The following is a 20,707-nucleotide window of genomic DNA, read 5'->3' on the forward strand; positions in this document are numbered from 1 at the left end:
ATAAGAAAAAGCTTAAAATATTTTAGAATATCGTTGCAAGTAAAATACTTCGGGTAAATATAAACAATTACATATTCCATAATTTTTGTTTATTTAAAATAATAATACCAGAATGTGTTGAAAAATTATGCTTTTCATCGTATCTGTTAATAATTTTTAATATCTTTTCTTTTATGTATTTTATACAATGATTTATTTGATAATAAATAGAAAGTAATTTATTCTCGTTTAAATCTCTGTTATAATTTAATTAGACTATCATAAAATAACACTGTAAGATTAAATCATAAATATTTAACCATAAATATTGAAATAGCATTTGTTTAACATTAAAATTTAAATATGGCTAAATATAAATATTTGTTATAGCAAATTACTACTTTGAATTTAAACATTTTACGGTTAAATATTATTTACCAAGTTGATATTTAAGCATTAAATAGATTGGCATCTGTTAGTGTCTATTGCATTAAAACTTTTTTTTAGAAAAATTTGACAGTATCGTCGATTATTGTTAGATCGAACTTATTGTTAGATAATTTCTATTTTCTTCTTGCAACATAATAAATGAAAACAGAATAAGACGATAAGTCAGAACGAATAGCACGTGCAATGATACGAAATACAAATAAATTGAAAAAAGGCGAGAAAGTAGGGCTGCGCTAAAGACTGTGTGTAAAGGAGCAGATATCGTAAAAGTCATAGAAGTCAGTTCTTAGTTTGTAGGCCAAACTGTGGGAACTGTATCAAAATGCACTTTATTTTTATACATTTATTCGTAGTTTGCAGTTGTAAAATTTACAATTACGAATACCAACCTCTATGAACATGAATTGTAATATTACTTTTTCAATATTTTGTGTATTTCAATAATATTTTGCGAGTGCAAATTATCTTTACTTTTTTTTTTCTTGAGATTAAAGTATTGAAATGTTTAAAGGTATAAATATGAATAACGTATACAACGTTAAATGACATTTAAACAAAAATTAAAAATAAAAGCTTAATATAAACTTATATCTCTGGTATTCAAAATATTAAAAAGGTTTAATACATTTTATTAGATAAATATTATTCGATTTATAATTAATTTACCTCATTCTTTAAAATTAAAAATTAAATACATAAATTTAATCTCATTCTTTGAAACTCACGTATTGACTAGTTCAAAAACTATGTAGTGAAAAAAAAATTTCTAAACACATTTGTTTAGAAATATTACATTATATTGAATAAAATTATGAAAATTGAAGACATAATTTCATGTTTAGAATTTGTTAAATGCAATGGTGAAGAATTGAATGAGAACTATATATGCAGGCACTTCATCGAAAAATTTTTAATGTATTGAATTGTACGCTTGAATTTCGTAGCGCGTCATACATACATAGGTAGTTTATGTAATGGTTTATAAAGAAATTTATAAATTAAGTGATTGTATAATCAAGATTCATTAAGTGGTAATGACAAAAGATAATTTACATAACTGAAATATTTTGGCAAGAGAACAAACACTTAAAACTAAAAGTGATATCAATAAAGAAATAGATTTGAGGTTATGTAGTAACGAAAAAAGGAATGAGCACAAACAATGAATACCGATGAAAATTGTCAAAATTACACTGAAAAAAAGTACATAAGATTTAAAGATCTTAGATCAGTAAAACAACCTGACATACATGGTGATAAAGTTCAAGATCTAAAGGATCAGTTAAATGATGGAAAACATCAACAAAAAAAACAAGGTAATTATTCTTTTAACTGTCACTTGTTCTGTGAATTGTTGATAACGTATATGAAATTATAAATTTACAATAATATATACGAATATGTTAGTACTAGGGAAATATGTATTTTAGAATTACTAAAAATTTGAAAATTACTTATTGTTTAAACTTTGAAATGTATTTTATTCCAATGATTTACATTTTGTATATTTATTAAACTTGTATCTTCTATGTAAGATAACAAGGTATATTGAAACTACATAAAATTTATTAACAAGTGTAATAATGCTTTCTTAAATTAATTACAATATAACATAGATTTACATAAATATAACAATAAGTGATGGCAAGGTTAACATATTCTGTGGTGACTAGTCAATTTGTACATGATATAAGAAGTTGCCAATGAATTAATATGTCAAAAAATACTTTTTCTTCTCTCTGTCAGAGAATAAATTCATTTGAATTTAACATAGTACAACATTTTTAAAAGGGGACAATAATAATATAATTATAGCTATCCCATTTGTTTCTATAATATTTGTTATTGTATTTATCACTTGTTAAATAATACTGAGATTTGAAAAATAAACTATTCTTGTTTATACAGTTTTGATTAATAGTAAATGTAACTTTTCAATGTGGTTATAGGTGTGTCTCTTATGCAATTTTTGCGAACCGAGTTAACAAGAGGTTATCAATTAGAAAATGACGAAGAAAGGTTTTCTGCAAGAAGAGAGAAGATTTACTCTTTTATGAAAATTCCAAGAGAAGTTGAAAAATTTATGATATATGGATTTTTGCAAGTATGTATAATTCCTTAAATGTTTTAGTTAATCATAGTAAGTTTAGTTTGCTGCTTTTATTATGTAATTTTTTGTTGTGAAGAAAAATGTAGTAGATTCCAATTATTTTTATACTTTTACTATTAAGAATGCAATTTATCTTAATCATAAAATGAAATCAAGTATTTTTGTCACAAAATATTATTGTAAACTTTGATAGTAAATATTAAGTTGTACTACTTTTTAATTCAGAATCTAATAACTTTCTTATCTTTTTGAATACATTTTGATATCAAAAGTATTATGATAATGTAAGTGAACATTACTTGAGTAACATAGGTAAAACAGTTGTAAATTTATTTAAAATTAAGTATACGTATCTATAAATAGAATGTAAAACAGAAAAAATTTTCTGTTACAGTGTGTAGACTCTTTTCTGTTTGTTTATACATTTTTACCATTAAGATTTATGATGGCACTATGGACAGTAGTAACAAGACCTCTTCGGTACTGTTTAGGGTAAGTTTACATTGTAAGTTTAATGTATATTTGATGTAATATCACAGATGAGGTACAAAATAGACCTATCACCATTATGGGACTTGGTGTTACATGTATAGAAGTACCAACCTAGAAAACTGAATCGTCCTTTTGACAATATTTATATTTTTTTTTTATCGTAAATAATAAGTGTGAGATGTTTGTATGGAGACATTTTTCCGAATACGTTCGACTGGCTATCATCATTCTGTCCTTCGTAGGCGACTGAAACAAATGGTTAAAAGAAAATTTTATTCAGTAAGAACATAGCTATTGTCTAAACCAAAATCATACGTTAAAATTAATTTTTTAGCAAAGTGGCGCCACGTTAAATAAAAAAGTCCGTTTCTTTCCTTTAATTATGAGCTTAATTTATTAATTAGAAAAGAAATTTTGCAAATATTTTTAAATTTTGGTTTAGACGAGAATGACGACATTTCAGATTATCTACGCAAAATTTCTCACCATTATGAAGATATTATGGCAGCTATTTTGTAAAACATGGTTTTAAGAAAATAGCGTTTAAAGTTTTGCTTTAAGTTTAGATACAGTAAAGAGAAATTAGATGCACTTACATTCAATCAGCAATACCTGCACCATACAGCGCTCCTTCCTCTTCTTCAATAAGTTCAAACTGTTTGTTCATATCTGTCAGTAATTCGAGCGTTTTTTTGTTACGTCTGACTTGCGCTACTCAGATCTGTTCTGATGCACCTCAGCCTCGTTATTGATAAAATTCTTTGTTTCGAGGTCAATTTTGATTCTTATTGTGCCCATCATTTCTAAAGTAGAGCTCAATCCTTTATTAAATATAGAAACAGCCAGAAATGTTGTAATCTGAATTGTTATCAGTCTGGAACGCATGTACTTCGAAGCAAAATTCAAGAAACGATGCTTTCTAAACTGGTTGCATGATTTTCTCGGCCAATTTCAAACAAATCAACTTCTACTTTTACAAATTTGTTCTACATAAAAATGTCTTCAGTTAAGTGTACGAAATTCTTTTTTAAATAATAGTTGCTATATTTTTCACATCAAAATATATTTGTTTTTTGCTGAAATTTTCAAATTTTATGTTTCAACCTTTGCCATTTTTCTAAAATTTATTATATTTAAATTTCCGTACGCTTAATTGAAACTACATTAATATAGATTAAAAAAATGTCGTAATTTTTTTTCTCAGATCAACTCGACGAGAATAAAGTGTGCAACCAGTAGGCCACGTTTTTCGCGCAGCACTCTATAATGTGGTTAAATATGTATATTTTGTTACTAAAAAATTCTTAAATATTGTCCAATGTATGTACATTCGAATCCCTCATCAATAACATTTCTACGAAGTATGTGTCTCAAAAATAATTCACAAAAAGCATGCTTTTTTTCGGGCTTCAAAGTGTTATTCCTCGTTAAGTTATTGAGCGTGTGAGGTACGAATTACCAAAAATTCTAACAAAACAATTCTAGCGATCCCGCCAGGATGTACTTTGACACGTGCAAGCGGTAAACGACAATCCTGAACTGAAAAATAGCCTTCCTTTGCGTGTAGTGCCATAAACCGTTTTTAACTTTTCCCATCTGATATGAAGCAATTGAACTTGGATTCGTCAGTGAAAAGAATTTCAGCCCATTGTTCTCTTATGCAGAGAAGATGCTCTTCAGCAAAAGCTAGTCTTGCTTTATGATTCTTTTTGCTTATGAAAGGTATTTTTCAGAATTCAATTAAACAGTGCCGAATAGTATGTAAGATGAAATAGTCAAAGGCGTTTAAAACGATCGCTGAAATAACCCGGTATTCCGCTGGTAATAGTCGGTAATTTATGTGTCACTTCAGCCCCTTTTCCCGTTTTTATATGTTCCCTTCAGCCGTTGGGACCGTTCAAGCCTTCGGGTGGGGGTGTAGCCTGCAGTCATCCTTGTTTTAACCCTTTCGCGACGGCGGAACTAGTCATCGGTACGCCGCTAATGAATGGGTCGTCGTGTCATTAGTGCACACCGTACACGTTAAGCGTTTCTCGCATTTTTCGAGCTCCGTGCAAAATCTTAGGAGGATTTCGTTGGACTTTTCTCGTGTCAAGAACTTTTTCTTCTGCGCTAGTTAAATGTGTGATGTCCAATTCGCGTATCGTTACTGCAACTGTCGCTGGCCAATGCGACGTGTTTAGTGGATGCCGGATATAACCGGCGCTGTACATCGTTCAAAATAAGAGTAACCTCGTTTCGCGCATGGGACGTGCCTAAGGCAGGGCTAGAACGTCCAAACCCCCCACTTAACCGCCTACGTTTTTCTCCGTCTTACCCTCTGCTACGCTCTCTGTCTACGCGCAGAACGGACGAGAATCGGTCCGAGAGCGAGGTTACTCTTATTTTGAACGATGTATAGTCGCGAAAGGGTTAAGGCCCCCTGCGGCTTGGGTCTCGCGGTCATCGCTTAGGCGTGTCGTACGGCGCCTTACAAGTATGAACACTAATTTGTGTGAAGATTTCATGGTGAATATCCGCGGGCAATCTGCCGACTAAAGAACCACGGTTTATGGTTTACGAGGTAAACCATTACCACGTGTGTAATAGGCCTTTACAAGGATTCAGCCCTAGACATTTTCCTAATTCTGGTCATTTTGCTGCGTGTTTAAAGACCCTAATTACCCAAATTATATAATTATATATAAACGTCCCTATTTAATTATGTTTCAAGAAAGTTCAGATTACGTATTATACATTTTTACAATGTGACGCCGTACTAATTATCGCTGTAAAAAGTATAGAAGGCTTTTATGGCCCACAATAGCACTCAACTAATTCACGGTCGTAAGACCTTCAGTCAGAAGAAAATTGAATAAGAACCGTATGGAACTTGAAATAATTGAACTTAAGGTTTTCCACGTTGTTAAAAGCTCTAAAGAAAGCTGTTCGGTCATTGTCAACTGTACCCTTCTCCTGAAATTGTTGACAGCCACTTTAGCTAAAACGAGGGTATCTCCCTTTACGGGCATGTGTTATAATTGGCTTTTTTAAATATGTATATTTGCATAACATAAGACATCCACATAAAATGATATAAAAGTGTAAATCTACTAATATACACTCAATCAAAATCGCATTCTTCGCGATTCCGACAAATTGGAATTTTTTCAAAATTTTTCGACACGTCATCTAGTACACTAATCCTTCTAACTTCTCGAAACAACTCAAGTCGTTTGGTGCAATTTAAAAACAGTTATTCTGTTTTAAAGGGTGTACGGAGACTTTTTTGACTGAGTGTACATTTCACGAATAACGTATCACAGAAGAAAAGAAACAAATGGTTCATGAATGATTGTAGTTGACCATTTACTGTGTGTTACATATTTTGAATAAAGTTGAATTACAATCTAGGAAGGACAAGAATAATTTAAAAGTTGGGGAACAGCATCTAAGACCAGCAGAGATCTGCGACCTTTTGAAAGGAATCGTGGTGATCAGCTGTTGGGCAGTCACATGGAAAGTCGACACCTCTATGATGTACCATTTGGTGAAAAGTCAATCAGTAATAAAATTATACATATTTTATAATATGCTGGAGGTTGGGGATAGATTGTTCAGCTCTTTTGGTCAAGATACAATAGATGCCCTTCTGTGGACAGCCACGGAACCTAGGTCGAAGAGGAAAACTCGTTCTCAGCATTTGGGTACTATACCCCATTTGATGTTCGCTGGTACCTATGTTCGTATCCTTTATATACCTAAATAGAAATCGATAAGTTAATACGCTATCGTTCGTAATTATTTGCTCGTTTACCTTTTTCTCTTTATTCAAAGATCTGATAAATTTTTCAAAAAAACAAATCATATATTGTGGGATTTGGTAATTAACGAATGTCGACACACTTTAGTTGTAAAATATAAAAATAATTAAAGTAGGTTTTCGGTGACTCAGCCTGTATATTCTTTTTTCTAAGACAAGCTACCTGAATAATTCCTATAGTTTTCGAGATAGGAAGAAATGTGTGAAACAAAAGTTGTTTGGCATCGTGGTGGCCATTGCGTGGTGGTGATCTTGAATGGTCACAGTCATCGTCTATTCCCTCCGTATCATTTTAATCTATAAATGCGTACCTACATTTCGAAAATGTAAATTGAAGTGGAAAACTTGGTTTTTGGAGGATTAACTTGTTCATCGCGGATCTAAAATTTAACATTAGAATTTTTTGTGAACCACCCGTTAAAAAAGTTTGGATGAAAATATATTTTCCGATGCAATGTTTTATTTTTAAAGTACTTCACAGTATATTAGTACTTTTCCAAGCAACGACTTTGAACGTAGCGATAAACAGCAGTAACAAGGCATTGCTTACTATAATGATGTCCAATAACGTAAGTCTTTACTGATATTCATTTAACAGCATGTTACTTCGCTTATTAAAAAAGAAATAGCGTAATGAAAATCAATATACAAGGTGAGCCACTTAATCATCTTTTCTAGCTTTCAAAGACTGGATGAAATGTAAGAAAAACTTTGTTTGATGGAAGAAATGATAAAAAATGAAAGGAAGTTTCACATTTGATTTAAAATTTTAAAGTCCAAGGCCATTTTAAGGTTGTTACAGTAGAAAAAAATATATAATACGTTCGTCTAAAGAAATATAGGTGACCTTGAAAGAAACAGAAAAAAATGGCATTTATAGAAAAGAAATTTCCTCCATCTCTTATTCATCCTTCGAAACCATTTAAATTAGGTATAAAAATTTTCCCGTACCGCCACAGCTAGAGAAGGTAATTAGGTGGTCTGTTTTACATGCCCCACCCTGTATAATACAGAAGAATGCAGAAAAAGTGAAGTTTTAATAAGAGCAGAGTAACATAAGCGATAATAAACGGCATGTACTTCTGTTTCAGTTTGTAGAATTGAAAGGTTCCGTATTTAAGAAATTTGACAAAAATAATCTATTTCAACTGTCTTGCGCGGATGTAAGGGAACGTTTTCATTTAATAATGCTTCTTTTTGCTGTAAATCTTCAAACAATGAAAGAATACGCATGGAAAACGGAACGCCTTGCAGACCTTTTACCAGACTGTATAATGCTGCTCTTAGCAGAAGTTCTTGTAGATTGGGTGAGTAAATAAATATACATTTTTACCAAACATAAAAGTTTCCGTGAAGAAAGGAAAAAAAAATCATTTTAAGTTGACGATAATTTAGGGAAATTGCTTGTGGCTTTTGGACCCATATCTACGTCTGTAGTTGTGAAACAATTTGTTCGTCATCCGTTACTATTCGGTCGAATAATAGTTGGTATCGATGGTGAGCAAAAAGCAAAGAGCAAATGTTTGATTGATCCCCAAAATTCTTCTCCCTTACTTCGTGTAGAACCCATCGGTAGTGTAAATACTTGTGTACGAATTTTAGACGATGAGAACGTTCCACACCGAATTTCTCATTTATTACTTTTAAAATTAGAAATGGCTCATCTTACAATATTCTTCGAAGCATTTCAATGCCCATTTGCTAAGCTCTTCCTGAGCGAGGTTCATCTTTCAGATTTAAATTTCTGTCTTTTGATATAGAAGACATGAATATGCTGGTTTTCATACAAAAACAATATCAAGGTTTTTCTTCATAAATATGAAGAACAGTTAAGGGATACAGTACATCAAGATCGAACGCGTTAGAGACTAGACACGCGTGTACACAAATTCATAAATGTTCTGTACACTTTGTACATTTTATCTATCTGTTTTTTCTTCCAGGTAAAGCACGCCTTTATAACTCGTTTCAATGAACTTCGTTCAACAGTGTATAGGGATTATACTATAAGTTTAGCTTACGACATGGCTCAAACTCGTCAGGAGAACGCTTTTTCCGATCCGTCGGACTTGGTTGCCCGTAGAATGGGCTTCATTCCTCTTCCGCTAGGCGTCGCGATTGGAAGAGTGTTTTGCACGACTGTCACGCCATCTGCGAAGCCAGCCAATATAATTTTGTTCCTTTTAGCGTACCTCATTTTAATAGCGTTAAGGATCTTGAATAGTGTGGTGATTCTCGGCAAGGCGTGTGATTTGATTTTGTCACATTCCAAGGAACCCAGCGATTCAACGACGTCCCGGAAACATTCTTCGACTAGCAGCGATATAAAGAATTCGAATTTAGCCACAGCAATGTTTTCCAATAGCGCGGTTAGCCTGAATAACGTTTGCTTGAACGACGCTGTGTTGAAGGAAGAAGTAAATGATGAAAAAGATAACACAGGAAACGTTCAGTAGAGGCAAATTTTTCGTTTTATTTTTATTAATGTATATGTATATAAGTAGTACATTTTTTAAATTGTGGCAACTATGTGTTAGAAAATTTCCGAAAGCACGTAACATGACTTTTTACAGTCAGAAGGGTGGTAGGATTGTGCAGGAGTTGATCCTATGTGCAAAGGTAAATTGAAAATATAGGATACAATTTATGTATACATACTGTGTACACTGTCCGCCAAAAGTTTAAGATCAATTTATGTTTAGCAGTCATTTTTTCATTTTACTTCAAAAGGTCTTTCTTTAAATTTTTAAAATATGGACACGAAGAAAACTCATTTTCGATTTGCGTTGTTTCAGATTGTTTTAGACGTATAAAGTCTAAAACAATTTTCAAAAATGTCAAAATTCAATTAATGCAAAGGCAAAGTATTGATGGGAGTATTTATTCATTAAGTATATACACCACTTCATTGACGAACGTATTTTACGGGAAATTCTTTAGCGAATACAAATTACAAACACCGAAAGTTTCAAACTTATTTCTCACAAGCAAAGAATTATGTGATTAAACATTTCTAGAATTTCTTTTACACCGCATATATGCATAAAAATGCATAAATACAGCCAACTAAATTAAAATTTTGAACGATGAACACTCCAAATCATGATATGTATTGATAATACTTTTTTATTAATAATTTCACAAATTAACGTTCACATCGGGAACGATCTCGACGTTGCTCCATGTGAAGTGGTCAGGCAGTTTGAGCATGGAGCGATATTCGAGCAGTAGGCCACGCCTACTTGAGCGATGATCCTGTGGTGGGGCACTGTAAGAATGTAGTACTGTGTAAAGCCCAGGAGTTTGCGCCTGGAAGGAATGCGGGTCTGATTGGGTCGTATCCCCATATGGCCACGTTCTCAAACACAATCATAAAAATAAGCACACGTATTGTCATTATTGACCGAACGCGATAACATCGACGAATCGGATCATATAACACTGTGTGGCGGAAGACTCAAGCGGTACGAGTTGAAGTACACCTTTTGCCCCTATGCCGTCTCAGTGGCAAACACCTGAGCTCTACACAGTAGCGATCACCCGGCCTAAGAGCGAGAACTATGCTTCAAAGATAGGTACGTGCAAAAAACAGTAACCGATGGTACGAAAAACCTCACGAACGTACTTACCTACAAGCCTACACTCCCACTACTACCGTTGTTCCCCATTCCATTTACGACTGTCGACGTTTTTTGCTCCGGTCGCTGCTACAGCCTCTGTTCAGGGTAAAAAAGAGCCTGAACGGTGCTGGTTTACATTGTAAAATGAATAATGTAGAAAATAATATCTTTGCTGACATACAAATTTGCCAGTTGTAGATTTTAATGCTTTAATTGTTATTTTACACCTGAAAACCTTTTTAAGTGTAAAAAACTTACCATATCCATGAACATACAAGCACAAAAAGAAGCAACAGTTCCTAATGAGATTAAAATTAAAATTATACGGTTAAACGTTTGCCTACACTGCACAATTTTATAACTTGCCTTCAATAAGTTACGAAACATTTTACTCTATATTTTCAGATTATCTTTGCACGTAAAATGACCTTCTGTTACATGCTGTATGTAAATTTTGTTTTTATAGAAACTGTGATGATGAATATTTATTTAGCGCAAATTTCTATAGAAAAATGTTCCAAAAATACGACGATAAGGTTTTAAAAACTGTCATGCAGATTACAGAAGCATGTGATGGTAACTATATGATAATGGTGTATGGTACTAGTATACTAACGTAACAATATAAGTGTATTTGATTGTTTCAATATTTAGGACAATGATCATTCTAGACGCGACAAAGAATTTTTATTTTACTACAGTATCGATATTAAAAGGAAAATAATAGGCAATTAAGGTATTAAATTAATAAGGCTGAATAGCGATTAATTAAGATATCTTGATTAAATCAATAGCGCAATTGAATACTGTTATACAGTTTCATCCTTATGATTTGTATACCATGAAATACAAAAATTTTCTAATTTGAGCAATCATTAATACTTATAGCTAATAGTTAAATACCGTGACCAAAGTGATTTATACAGGTGCGACAAGTATTGTTATGTCATGTCTTTATGCTTGTCAATATACGAACCCAAATAGAATAAAACAACAATCACATTATATTTTTAAACAAACAAATATGAATATAAATAATATGTGTATTTATATATTGTTGATAAAATGTGATTTTCGTTTCTTTTTTGTACACTTTTAATATCTTTTTAGTCTGTTAAGTAAATCTTGTAATACATGACCAAATTAGGACAAACTTGTAGCGTTTATTTCATCGATAAGTAAATAGCCGGTAAATATGTAAAATTTTTGTACTTTAATGAGTAACTTTCAATAACATGAAAATATGAATTATTACGAATATGTTTTATCACAGACGAGGTAGAGAATGGTAGAGAGGTAGACCTGTCCACATAAGACTTTGGGTCTCACGTTCTGAAATACCGACCGTGCAGCAAATTAGAGGTTTGTTGTGCCCTCTACGATTTAGAGTGGTGAGTTTAGGAATTATATTCAATCTAACTACCAAAGATGATAAAATGTAGAATAGGTCAAAGATCCTCTCTTGGTACATCCGTATACAAAAATACATATTGAATTGCGTGGTTAAAACTGTTAATGATCTTGTGAAAGCAGTAGAACACGCGGATGGGATGAATCATCTACGAATGAAAAATTACGTTCTCACATTTTTTATCGCAATATAACGAGAATATTACCAATTTATGAAATTTTGTTAATGAAAATTAGTCTAAATGTAACCTTATTAAAACTGTCTTTAATTACACATAGTATCACTGTAAAATTTATTGTTTATATGATATAGTCTGCAAAATATTGATGATTTCATGAAGATCTAATGAAAACTATAAACATCTGTTACTGAGTTGTTATGCGAGTCCAGAATCTGGGCCTCCTACCTATATTAGTTCGCAAGATAATCTTTCATGGTCCATTCGGACGTTAATTGTCAAATAAATTGTATGCAAAACATTTATATATTCTCATATAAATTTTAAAGAATTGTAATAGTATTTGTTGAGATTTTGAAAAATGTTTTATCTAGACAATAGTAAAATAATTCTCGCGTAATAAAAATAAATTTTTATGTCAAAAGAAAAAAAAAGATGGAGAACATCTATATAAGAATAGATAAAGATTGTTTTAAAATACGCAAGCGACAATTATGAGCATCCAATTAGTCATTGATCGTGGAAAAGTAAAATTTTTATACTTTTCACTGAATCTTCATGAAATTATTACGGGTGGATGGATTGCTAAGATTCTCCCAATAAAAATGAGTTCTAACACGAACTTATTTGAATCATGTTAAATTATATGTAAACTTAAATGACCTTCATATGTTCAAAAGAAGCAATATATGAAAATCATAAATAAATTTTTATTTTCTAGTTATTTAGGTAAGACATTGTACTTAAAAATTTCAAAAAATACTATTTTATTTTTGAAAAATTTTCTCTGTAACATATTAATTTTTAACACACCCATGTTAAATTTAAACGCGGGGACACTACAAAAAGAGCTATAACTTCGGTCAGATCCCGGTCTGGACCTTATCGTTAGAGGTTTAATGAAATAAAGGAGGTGTGTAGTGAGCAACTTATTACAATGTGCCGTTTCATTCATTTATCGAAGTCGCTTATTATTACAATGTAACAATTGCAACAAAAAAAAATCACAATCATACTGTTCATATTTTTTATTAGTCAATTATTTTGACACGTTGAACAAGTTTTATTTACACGTACTAATTTTTGTCAAATTCTTACTTATGCATTTTCGTTCACTTATTGTTCCCGGATCGTATCGTGCACGAGGTAATTCATCTTCATCGTACGTTGGAAGTATAATGTTGTGCACTGGCATTTTGTATCGATCGATCATTTTAGTTACAGGTTGTCGTAAAGTACCCAAATAGTCATTAAGGTAGAAGAATGTTCTGAGTGTCGTAGCCTTTCAAAAATACGTGAAGTAAATCAACAAAAATTAATCGATATAAAAAATGTCTTCTAATAGACTTTTACGAATTAATTAGGATAAATATTTGAACGAATGTTTTGAACGTTAATCAATAGTAATATTTTAATGTTACATTAGGATGCATTTTATTACGTTTTTCTCGGCAATAATTGTAATACACAATTGACATACTATATAACGTAAAAGAACACATAATAAATAAATTAACACATAATAAATAAATAAGAGAACGGTAGTAACGTTTAAATTAGCTTTAATGAAATTTTCAAGTGTAAATTTGATAAGCTTGAATAAAAAGAAATATTTTTTCTACTTATTCGATTATTAGTAATGAATTAATTGACGTTCACGTTGAAAATGTTTAAAACACTCAAGAATAAATTTTTTCCCCATTTAGCAAGCACATGTATAAAATTTTTAAATGTACTCTATCGCGTAGTTGATATATATCTTTTAACAAAAATTAATTTTTATACACATACGTGTTGTGTATTATAACTTACTCTACCGTAAAATTCAAATTCCTTTAATTTAGCCTTTAAATCTCCTGTCCACAATTCCATATGTTCATGGAACACTTTATCTGCTTTAAGTCTCGCGTTGTCCGTTTTCTTTAAATATTCCATGTGATGTTCCATGTTATTTTCCAACTTTTTAACGAGTGACTTAACTTCTGTGATCATACTGGAAAAATTTGACGCCGCTAAAATCAAATCTTTTTCTGAAAGTGGAAGATCCATTTTCTTCGAATTTTCATGTTTCACCTTTAAAACGAAAAGTATTTTACCTCTTAAGATAATACTTCGAAGAGAATACTATGCTACGATAATTTTTTCCCTAATATTAAAACTAAATATCGTAGGATTTAATTAAGATGTATATATTGTAATATTGGTATTAACGATTAACATAAAGTGAATTGAAAAATTCATGAAATTCATACGTATCGTGTATGTCAATCTTTCTAAAATATTTGTGCACAGAAAGTATGATAATTTTGTATTGTTTATTTTATGCCGTATTTTGCACCCACTTTAGCGAAATTAGTATATCCATGTAACTTCGGGTGCGTTTGATTTTTTACTATGTAGAGAAATGTTTAAAACGATTAACGGAATAGTCCAAATATATACGTGCTATTTTATCGCTTAATTTCATTATAAACAAACTGAATTGCGCTACAAATTGAATATTAATGTACACATAGTGTCTTTCGATCAATTTCCATGGTTTAGTGCCACTGGAGCCGATTTCATTTGATCTACCCAGTTTACTTAAAAATATGTTGACGAAGATTTGAAGTTAAAGAATAATATAATTGCATAACACTTTATTTTAATACGTTCACCGAATACGTACCGACTCGCACAGCTTATCAGTTTACCGTTATCGAATTGTTAATACTAGTGATAAACTTTACCGAGATTTCGACGAGCTTTTTTTTCCTTTATTAATTCGCGAAAATATTTTTCGGGAAGTGATACACCGTAAGAGAAATGGTCATTACGAAATACAACTTTCAGATATTTCTCATTAATCCGTTCATTTATATCTATATTTCGCTGAGACGCTTTAAAAATAGTGACAATCAGGATATCACGTGAATAACAAAGAAAAATGCAGTAATTGTCTCACAGCGTGACCGTACCCCTTCATACCAAACAACTTTTATTCAAACATTTTTTTTTTTTATAGCTTCAATCTCTCGCGAGATATTCCAATTTTTCGAGATAAGGGAAACACCCAGTGTATGCGAATAATTGGGGAGAATGAAGTTTCCTAGGAACTTTTCCATGTAGTAACTACCTCTTACTAGGAAGTTACTAGGAAGTTATTGGGATTCCCCATTTAAAATACATATGCAAATGACTTATATATGTATATACACTACCGACCAAAAGTTTCGAATCACCTGCCAATTTATATCAATATTGGATCTGCTGCTAATTTTTTACACATTTGAAATTGGTGTTGTGGAAATTAATAGCAATTTACCTCATTTCGATTGCTTTGAATGATAAAAAATTCGTTAAAAAATTCTTAAAATTGCTGACTTTTCTCTGTAAATATTTTTATAACTTGCAATACACAGTGATCACAAACTTTTAGCCGGTAGTGTATATTGTACATACGTATGTACAATTGCTTTCTTTCTGCAAATTTTTTTATGGCCGTTAATGGCTAGAAATGTCGATGCGACATTAAATAAATAAATAATAAAAATATCTCAGAATTGTCCTAAACTTATTTGAAACGAACACCCTTTGAACATCTTTTCGCAACTAATTGTAAGTTGTTGCATGGAAATTTACCTACGCGAGAAACGACAAGCTTATTTACCAGGGGCCACATCTTGAGATATTTACGAGCATCGAAGCTATTTGCCGAACCATAATTCATTCGCCTCCCTTAATTACGTATACATATCTAAATACATACGAAGATTCGCGCGACGACAATACACTATACGTTTCGCAATAACGCTTTCACCCATTTCAAAGCGGTTTCATCCACGTTTAAGTAAACACATTTCGCTGAACATGTTTCCCTCGACGAGCAAATCTCTACGTACAGGTCTTGTTTTCTGTTTTATCGTTCGGCAGCGTATTTACGAGCAACGTGCCATTCTACGCGCGGCAGATAAATTGTGTATATCCAGTGACAGTTTCTCGATACTAAATTTTCACATCGCGGTTAAATTATATTTCAAACAAAAGAAATTTTTTTAACGAATCTGTGGCTGCGTCGTAGACATTGTGGCGCTAATTCTCTGGTTACGCCTCGAGAGTTGAATTAACCCCTTAACCTATGATTTCTTTTCTGACTATGTATCTAAGCGTCAGCCATTTATTGTTTTACTACTGTATCAAGTAACCGGAGCTAATCTGATACAGATTAATTACATTTAGCAATCCTAAGGCTTACAAATTCAAACGAAAATTAGGATTACAATGAGATTTTTTTACTAATATAACTATTTTTCTCACATCTTCGCCAGAATCTCTGCCGCGAGTCTGACAAGTTGTCATATGTTAAGGGGTTAAAGGAGGTTGAAGTGTCTATCTTACCAATGTTAAATTTGCAAAATTTATGCGTCTTTTTCTCGGGAACCGTTGCAGATATTTCCTGCAAACTTTTTCCACGTGTTTTTGTGTCCTTTCGAGGAACATTTATATATTAAAATTGATAAATATTGCTCGGAGCGAAAAATATAATTTTTCAAAAAATACTTAACTCTTTGCTGAACTTTTGAATAAGAAATTGTTCCTAGTAATGAACGAGGACGAGGCAAGATACAGCAAAACTTACGTATCAATTCTTTTATCTGGCCACAAGAAACACGTGATTAAAATTTGGTTTCAATGTCTGTTACAGTTTTTGCGAGAAAGGTACACGAAGTTTGAAAATGTTAACTTTCAAGAAATCACGTTTAAAACGAATGAATACCATTACTCACTTTCTCCATTCGTTGTTTTTCTACGTTTACAAATTTTCGTTGAACGAGGCATTGTAATTTCCCTACTTGAATAACTAAACACACTTCTAGAAAAAAATTGGGAAGTATGCAACAATTTGGAAGAGAAAGATACATGTTCCTATGTTTATCGTTCGTCTTATGTAAAATAATTAATATAAACACTTTTAATAATAAATTAATACACAAAGTATTATTACAAAATACAAGGAAACTAAACAAATTCGTGGACAAAATGTTTTTAAATATTTCATTGAAGTAAGCATATTAGAATTCAATGAAAATTGTAGGAAAAGTAGCAAACTAACTGATAACTCTCTTGCATATAAGATGTAATGTAAAAATATAACGTAATGTAGTGTAAAAATGAAAAAACGAAGAAAAGGTGAAAGATATCAAAGGCACGTCTAAAATCTTACATTCTAGCTTCGCGCGGAAAAGCTTTTTGTAAACCGTGTAAATAAATCTGTAAACCCCTTAACATATGACAACTTGTCAGACTCGCGGCAGAGATTCTGGCGAAGATGTGAGAAAAATAGTTATATTAGTAAGAAGAACTCATTGTAATCCTAATTTTCGTTTGAATTTGTAAGACTTAGGATTGCCAAATGTAGCAGATTAGTTTTTGTTACCTGATACAGTACTAAAAGAGAAAATGGCTGACGCTTAGATACATAGTCAGAAAAGAAATCATAGGTTAAGGGGTTAATAATATTTACAAAAATATCATAAAATTTGTATTACAGGAATATCGCATAGATAAGCATTAATTTATCGAAACATTTATAATTAATCGTAAAATTACATGAAGGAAGTAAGAAATAAGTTATAACTGCAAAAAACGAAAACAAATAAATTGTGTTATTAAGTATTGACTGCAGGCTTTAATGAGGATGATGTAAGAAAATTGCTGAATTATAACAGGAAGAAGAATCGAGCGAGGCCAATGAAATTATTGGAAATGTAATCAAAATGAATACGATAAAAAATAATCCAATAAAATTGTTGAAAATACAACCGAAATGAAGATGATAAAAAATAACGCGAATTTAACAGTAGGTACACATTTTTCAGCGTTCTCAAGCGTTTATAGTTTTCGCACGCCGAAATATTTTCATGGAAACTAACAATAAGCAGAAGTATTGCGAGAAGTATGTCAAGCGGGTAAAATAAATTAAGAAAGTAAAAATATTTTTCGCAATAAAACTGCTCCATTTGAACTTATTTAGATCAGTAATTTTCAAATATTATACAGTATACATTTTGTAAAATTACAACTTACACGTAGTAATTAAATTTGACAAACGTAGTACAATAAGTACAAAAAAATCAATTTTCGTCAATTGTTAGTTTCAGACTACTGGAAGTGTTAATTTGTGCAATAAAGGTTGAAAACAATTAAATTCAAATATATAAACTTATTGCAATAAAACCATCGTTAGATGATTTTATTCTTCTTTAAAACGGTTTCGCTTGTTTCTCTTTTTTCCATCTTTTTTTCTTTATCTCAGTAGTGTTTCGTGCAATCAACGATTACATGTATAATTCACGGGTCAACGAATAAATAAATGACATTTGTCCGTTAATTGACCAGCGTACGGAGATAAAAGACGACCACCAAAAGTGTTATTGTTCCGATGGATTATTGTAAAAACGACGAGCAAGTGGAAAAACACTAAAGTAAATAAAATCGAGTGGTCAGATTTCTGCAGAATTATTCTACGAACACTGGAGGCAGAAGAATCGGAAAATTTTTTTTCCTTTTTCAATATTTACATAAACAACAAATTAACACGAAAGTGTAGAATTCGTAGGAATAAACAGTGAATCGATTATTACCTTGCAATTATATTTTTTATACTGCTAGGGTAATACAATATGTACTTGGCTATTTTTTTTAATAAATAACTTAAAAGAAAAATGTAATAATTTCTGGTGTGCTTTTAATTACTAAAATAAAAACATTTCCTACAACTTGTCGAGATGGTTACTCAAATATTTATTGTGTATTTTTATGGTTACTGATTCTGATAAGAAAACATAATTGCATGTGATAAGACACAGGTAATTTGATATTGCTCTCGTGAATTATTTCATTGATGAATATAGCGTGTGTGCAAGGTCAATGTCTTGAACTTTTCAGGGGAAAATTTTGTACATCATATCAGGTTGCACTGATAAACGATGAAAATATTGTAGTTTATAATTACACGTTTACATTACGTACGTTTATCAAAGATTTTATTACTTTCAAGATTTACACGTTCTTGTTAACTAAAGTAAATTCGTTTCTTCTTATCTTTTTCCTTTTTCTGTGATACTCTTCAACAGTGTCCTAATACAAAAATACAAATTATGACGTTTCATTTTTAATAATCCATTCACTTGAAAATTTTAGAACATTTTCTTATTTCAAGTATTCAACAAATTTCAATTTATCTCCTCATGTTTCAGAAACGAATTTTCCAAATGAATTTTCCAGTCAGTGACCCAAAACACCTGAGCTGCCTGTCCACTAAATTCGAAAGAAATCAAATGATTGCGATTAGAGTCATTTGAGCTCCACTAAATATGTTCAGAAATATCTCAAGTATACATACGAAGCAATTAATTCCATAGATTTGTTAGGTATAGCAATTTCTATTGTAAATTAAATACTCAATTGTTAATTAAATATTCTTATTTTTACTTTAATACTGCTTATGTTTATTTATTCAGACTCAATAATATTTGAAAAATTTTTGTATAAAATGTTAAATAAAATTTATCGATTTATCTACTCTGATTGAAAATTAGAACAGCTTCGATGTTTTATTTTTCATCAATTTCAGCACTACGCTTGTAATGGACTAATTTTATTGTATCTATTTATGAGAGAAGAGCATGTTACAAATTTCTAAAGTAATACTAAAAAATAAATGCTCATACACGAGAAAAGATAGCAAATCTCCATTATCTGAACAGATTAAACGAAGAAAGGAAAATAAATTTGTCAAACATGCTTATTAATAACAATTACCCAACGATTAATTGTAACCTCAATTGCTGATAATTGATGTTTTCAAAAACTGTATTTTTATTTTAACTAATTTCATTATATTACAATATAATGAAGAGATATTGTTCGTGAAGTAACATTTCTTAAATTTAGAATAATCTTATTTATTATTCCTGAATTATTCCTTTTATTTCATATTTCGAACATATTGTTGTAGATCAATTTCTCGAAACATTGAAATTGGCATAATAAGACCTGACATTATTGATCAGTTTAATTCTTATAATATTCCATCAAAATCAAAATTATGTTACATATTACGAAGCAATGTAAGATGTGTAAAGACACTTCATCCACCTGTACATACAGTAAATTTGAGAAAAATTATCGTTGCAAGTAATCCAACGAGAATATATTTCACTATCAAACTTGAAATCGAACTTCTTCGTTGGAAGTCGAGAGACAACATTTCTGTATTGTCCTGTAATATGAAATGTCACGTTTACCTTCGTCAATACTAATTTAACAAGAATTGTACGAACTTTAAGTTAACACCAAAAAGAAAGACTTTTCAACATCAACTAATCATTTTAGCGATTTATTTGCGAATGATTAAAAATCCAATATTTCATGTTACACAACCTTTTCTTTTTTCGTGGAGGAAATCTTCAGAAAGACACCGCCTCCCTGGAGGAGACTAAAACCTCCAACGGCGACCCTCGTCGGGCTCTTTGAGGGAACTCCGTGGTCTCACAGGGTGAACTCTTTCCGGAAAGAACATGCTATTCGATAAACTATGGAAATTCACGATTGAAGGTGAAACACAATCAGATTATAATTCAAGAGATAAAAATTTTAAAAATTTTCTTGCAGATATGTCTTC

The 20,707-nt window shown here is 31.3% G+C and overlaps 1 protein-coding gene across 1 annotated transcript; it reads left to right on the forward strand.

Annotated features, from left to right (window-relative positions):
• The first annotated feature begins 1,591 nt into the window (after window positions 1–1,591).
• On the forward strand, window positions 1,592–9,503 carry LOC108579078 (protein TAPT1 homolog). The gene is made up of 7 exons (XM_017942519.1): window positions 1,592–1,745; window positions 2,379–2,533; window positions 2,934–3,031; window positions 6,425–6,756; window positions 7,305–7,402; window positions 7,925–8,140; window positions 8,777–9,503. The coding sequence occupies exons 1-7, from the start codon at window positions 1,592–1,594 to the stop codon at window positions 9,287–9,289; spliced, it is 1,566 nt and encodes a 521-aa protein (XP_017798008.1). The 3' UTR covers window positions 9,290–9,503.
• Window positions 9,504–20,707: the final 11,204 nt, after the last annotated feature.

Source organism: Habropoda laboriosa, unplaced genomic scaffold (assembly GCF_001263275.1).
Source record: "Habropoda laboriosa isolate 0110345459 unplaced genomic scaffold, ASM126327v1 scaffold42, whole genome shotgun sequence".
Taxonomy (NCBI): domain Eukaryota; kingdom Metazoa; phylum Arthropoda; class Insecta; order Hymenoptera; family Apidae; genus Habropoda; species Habropoda laboriosa.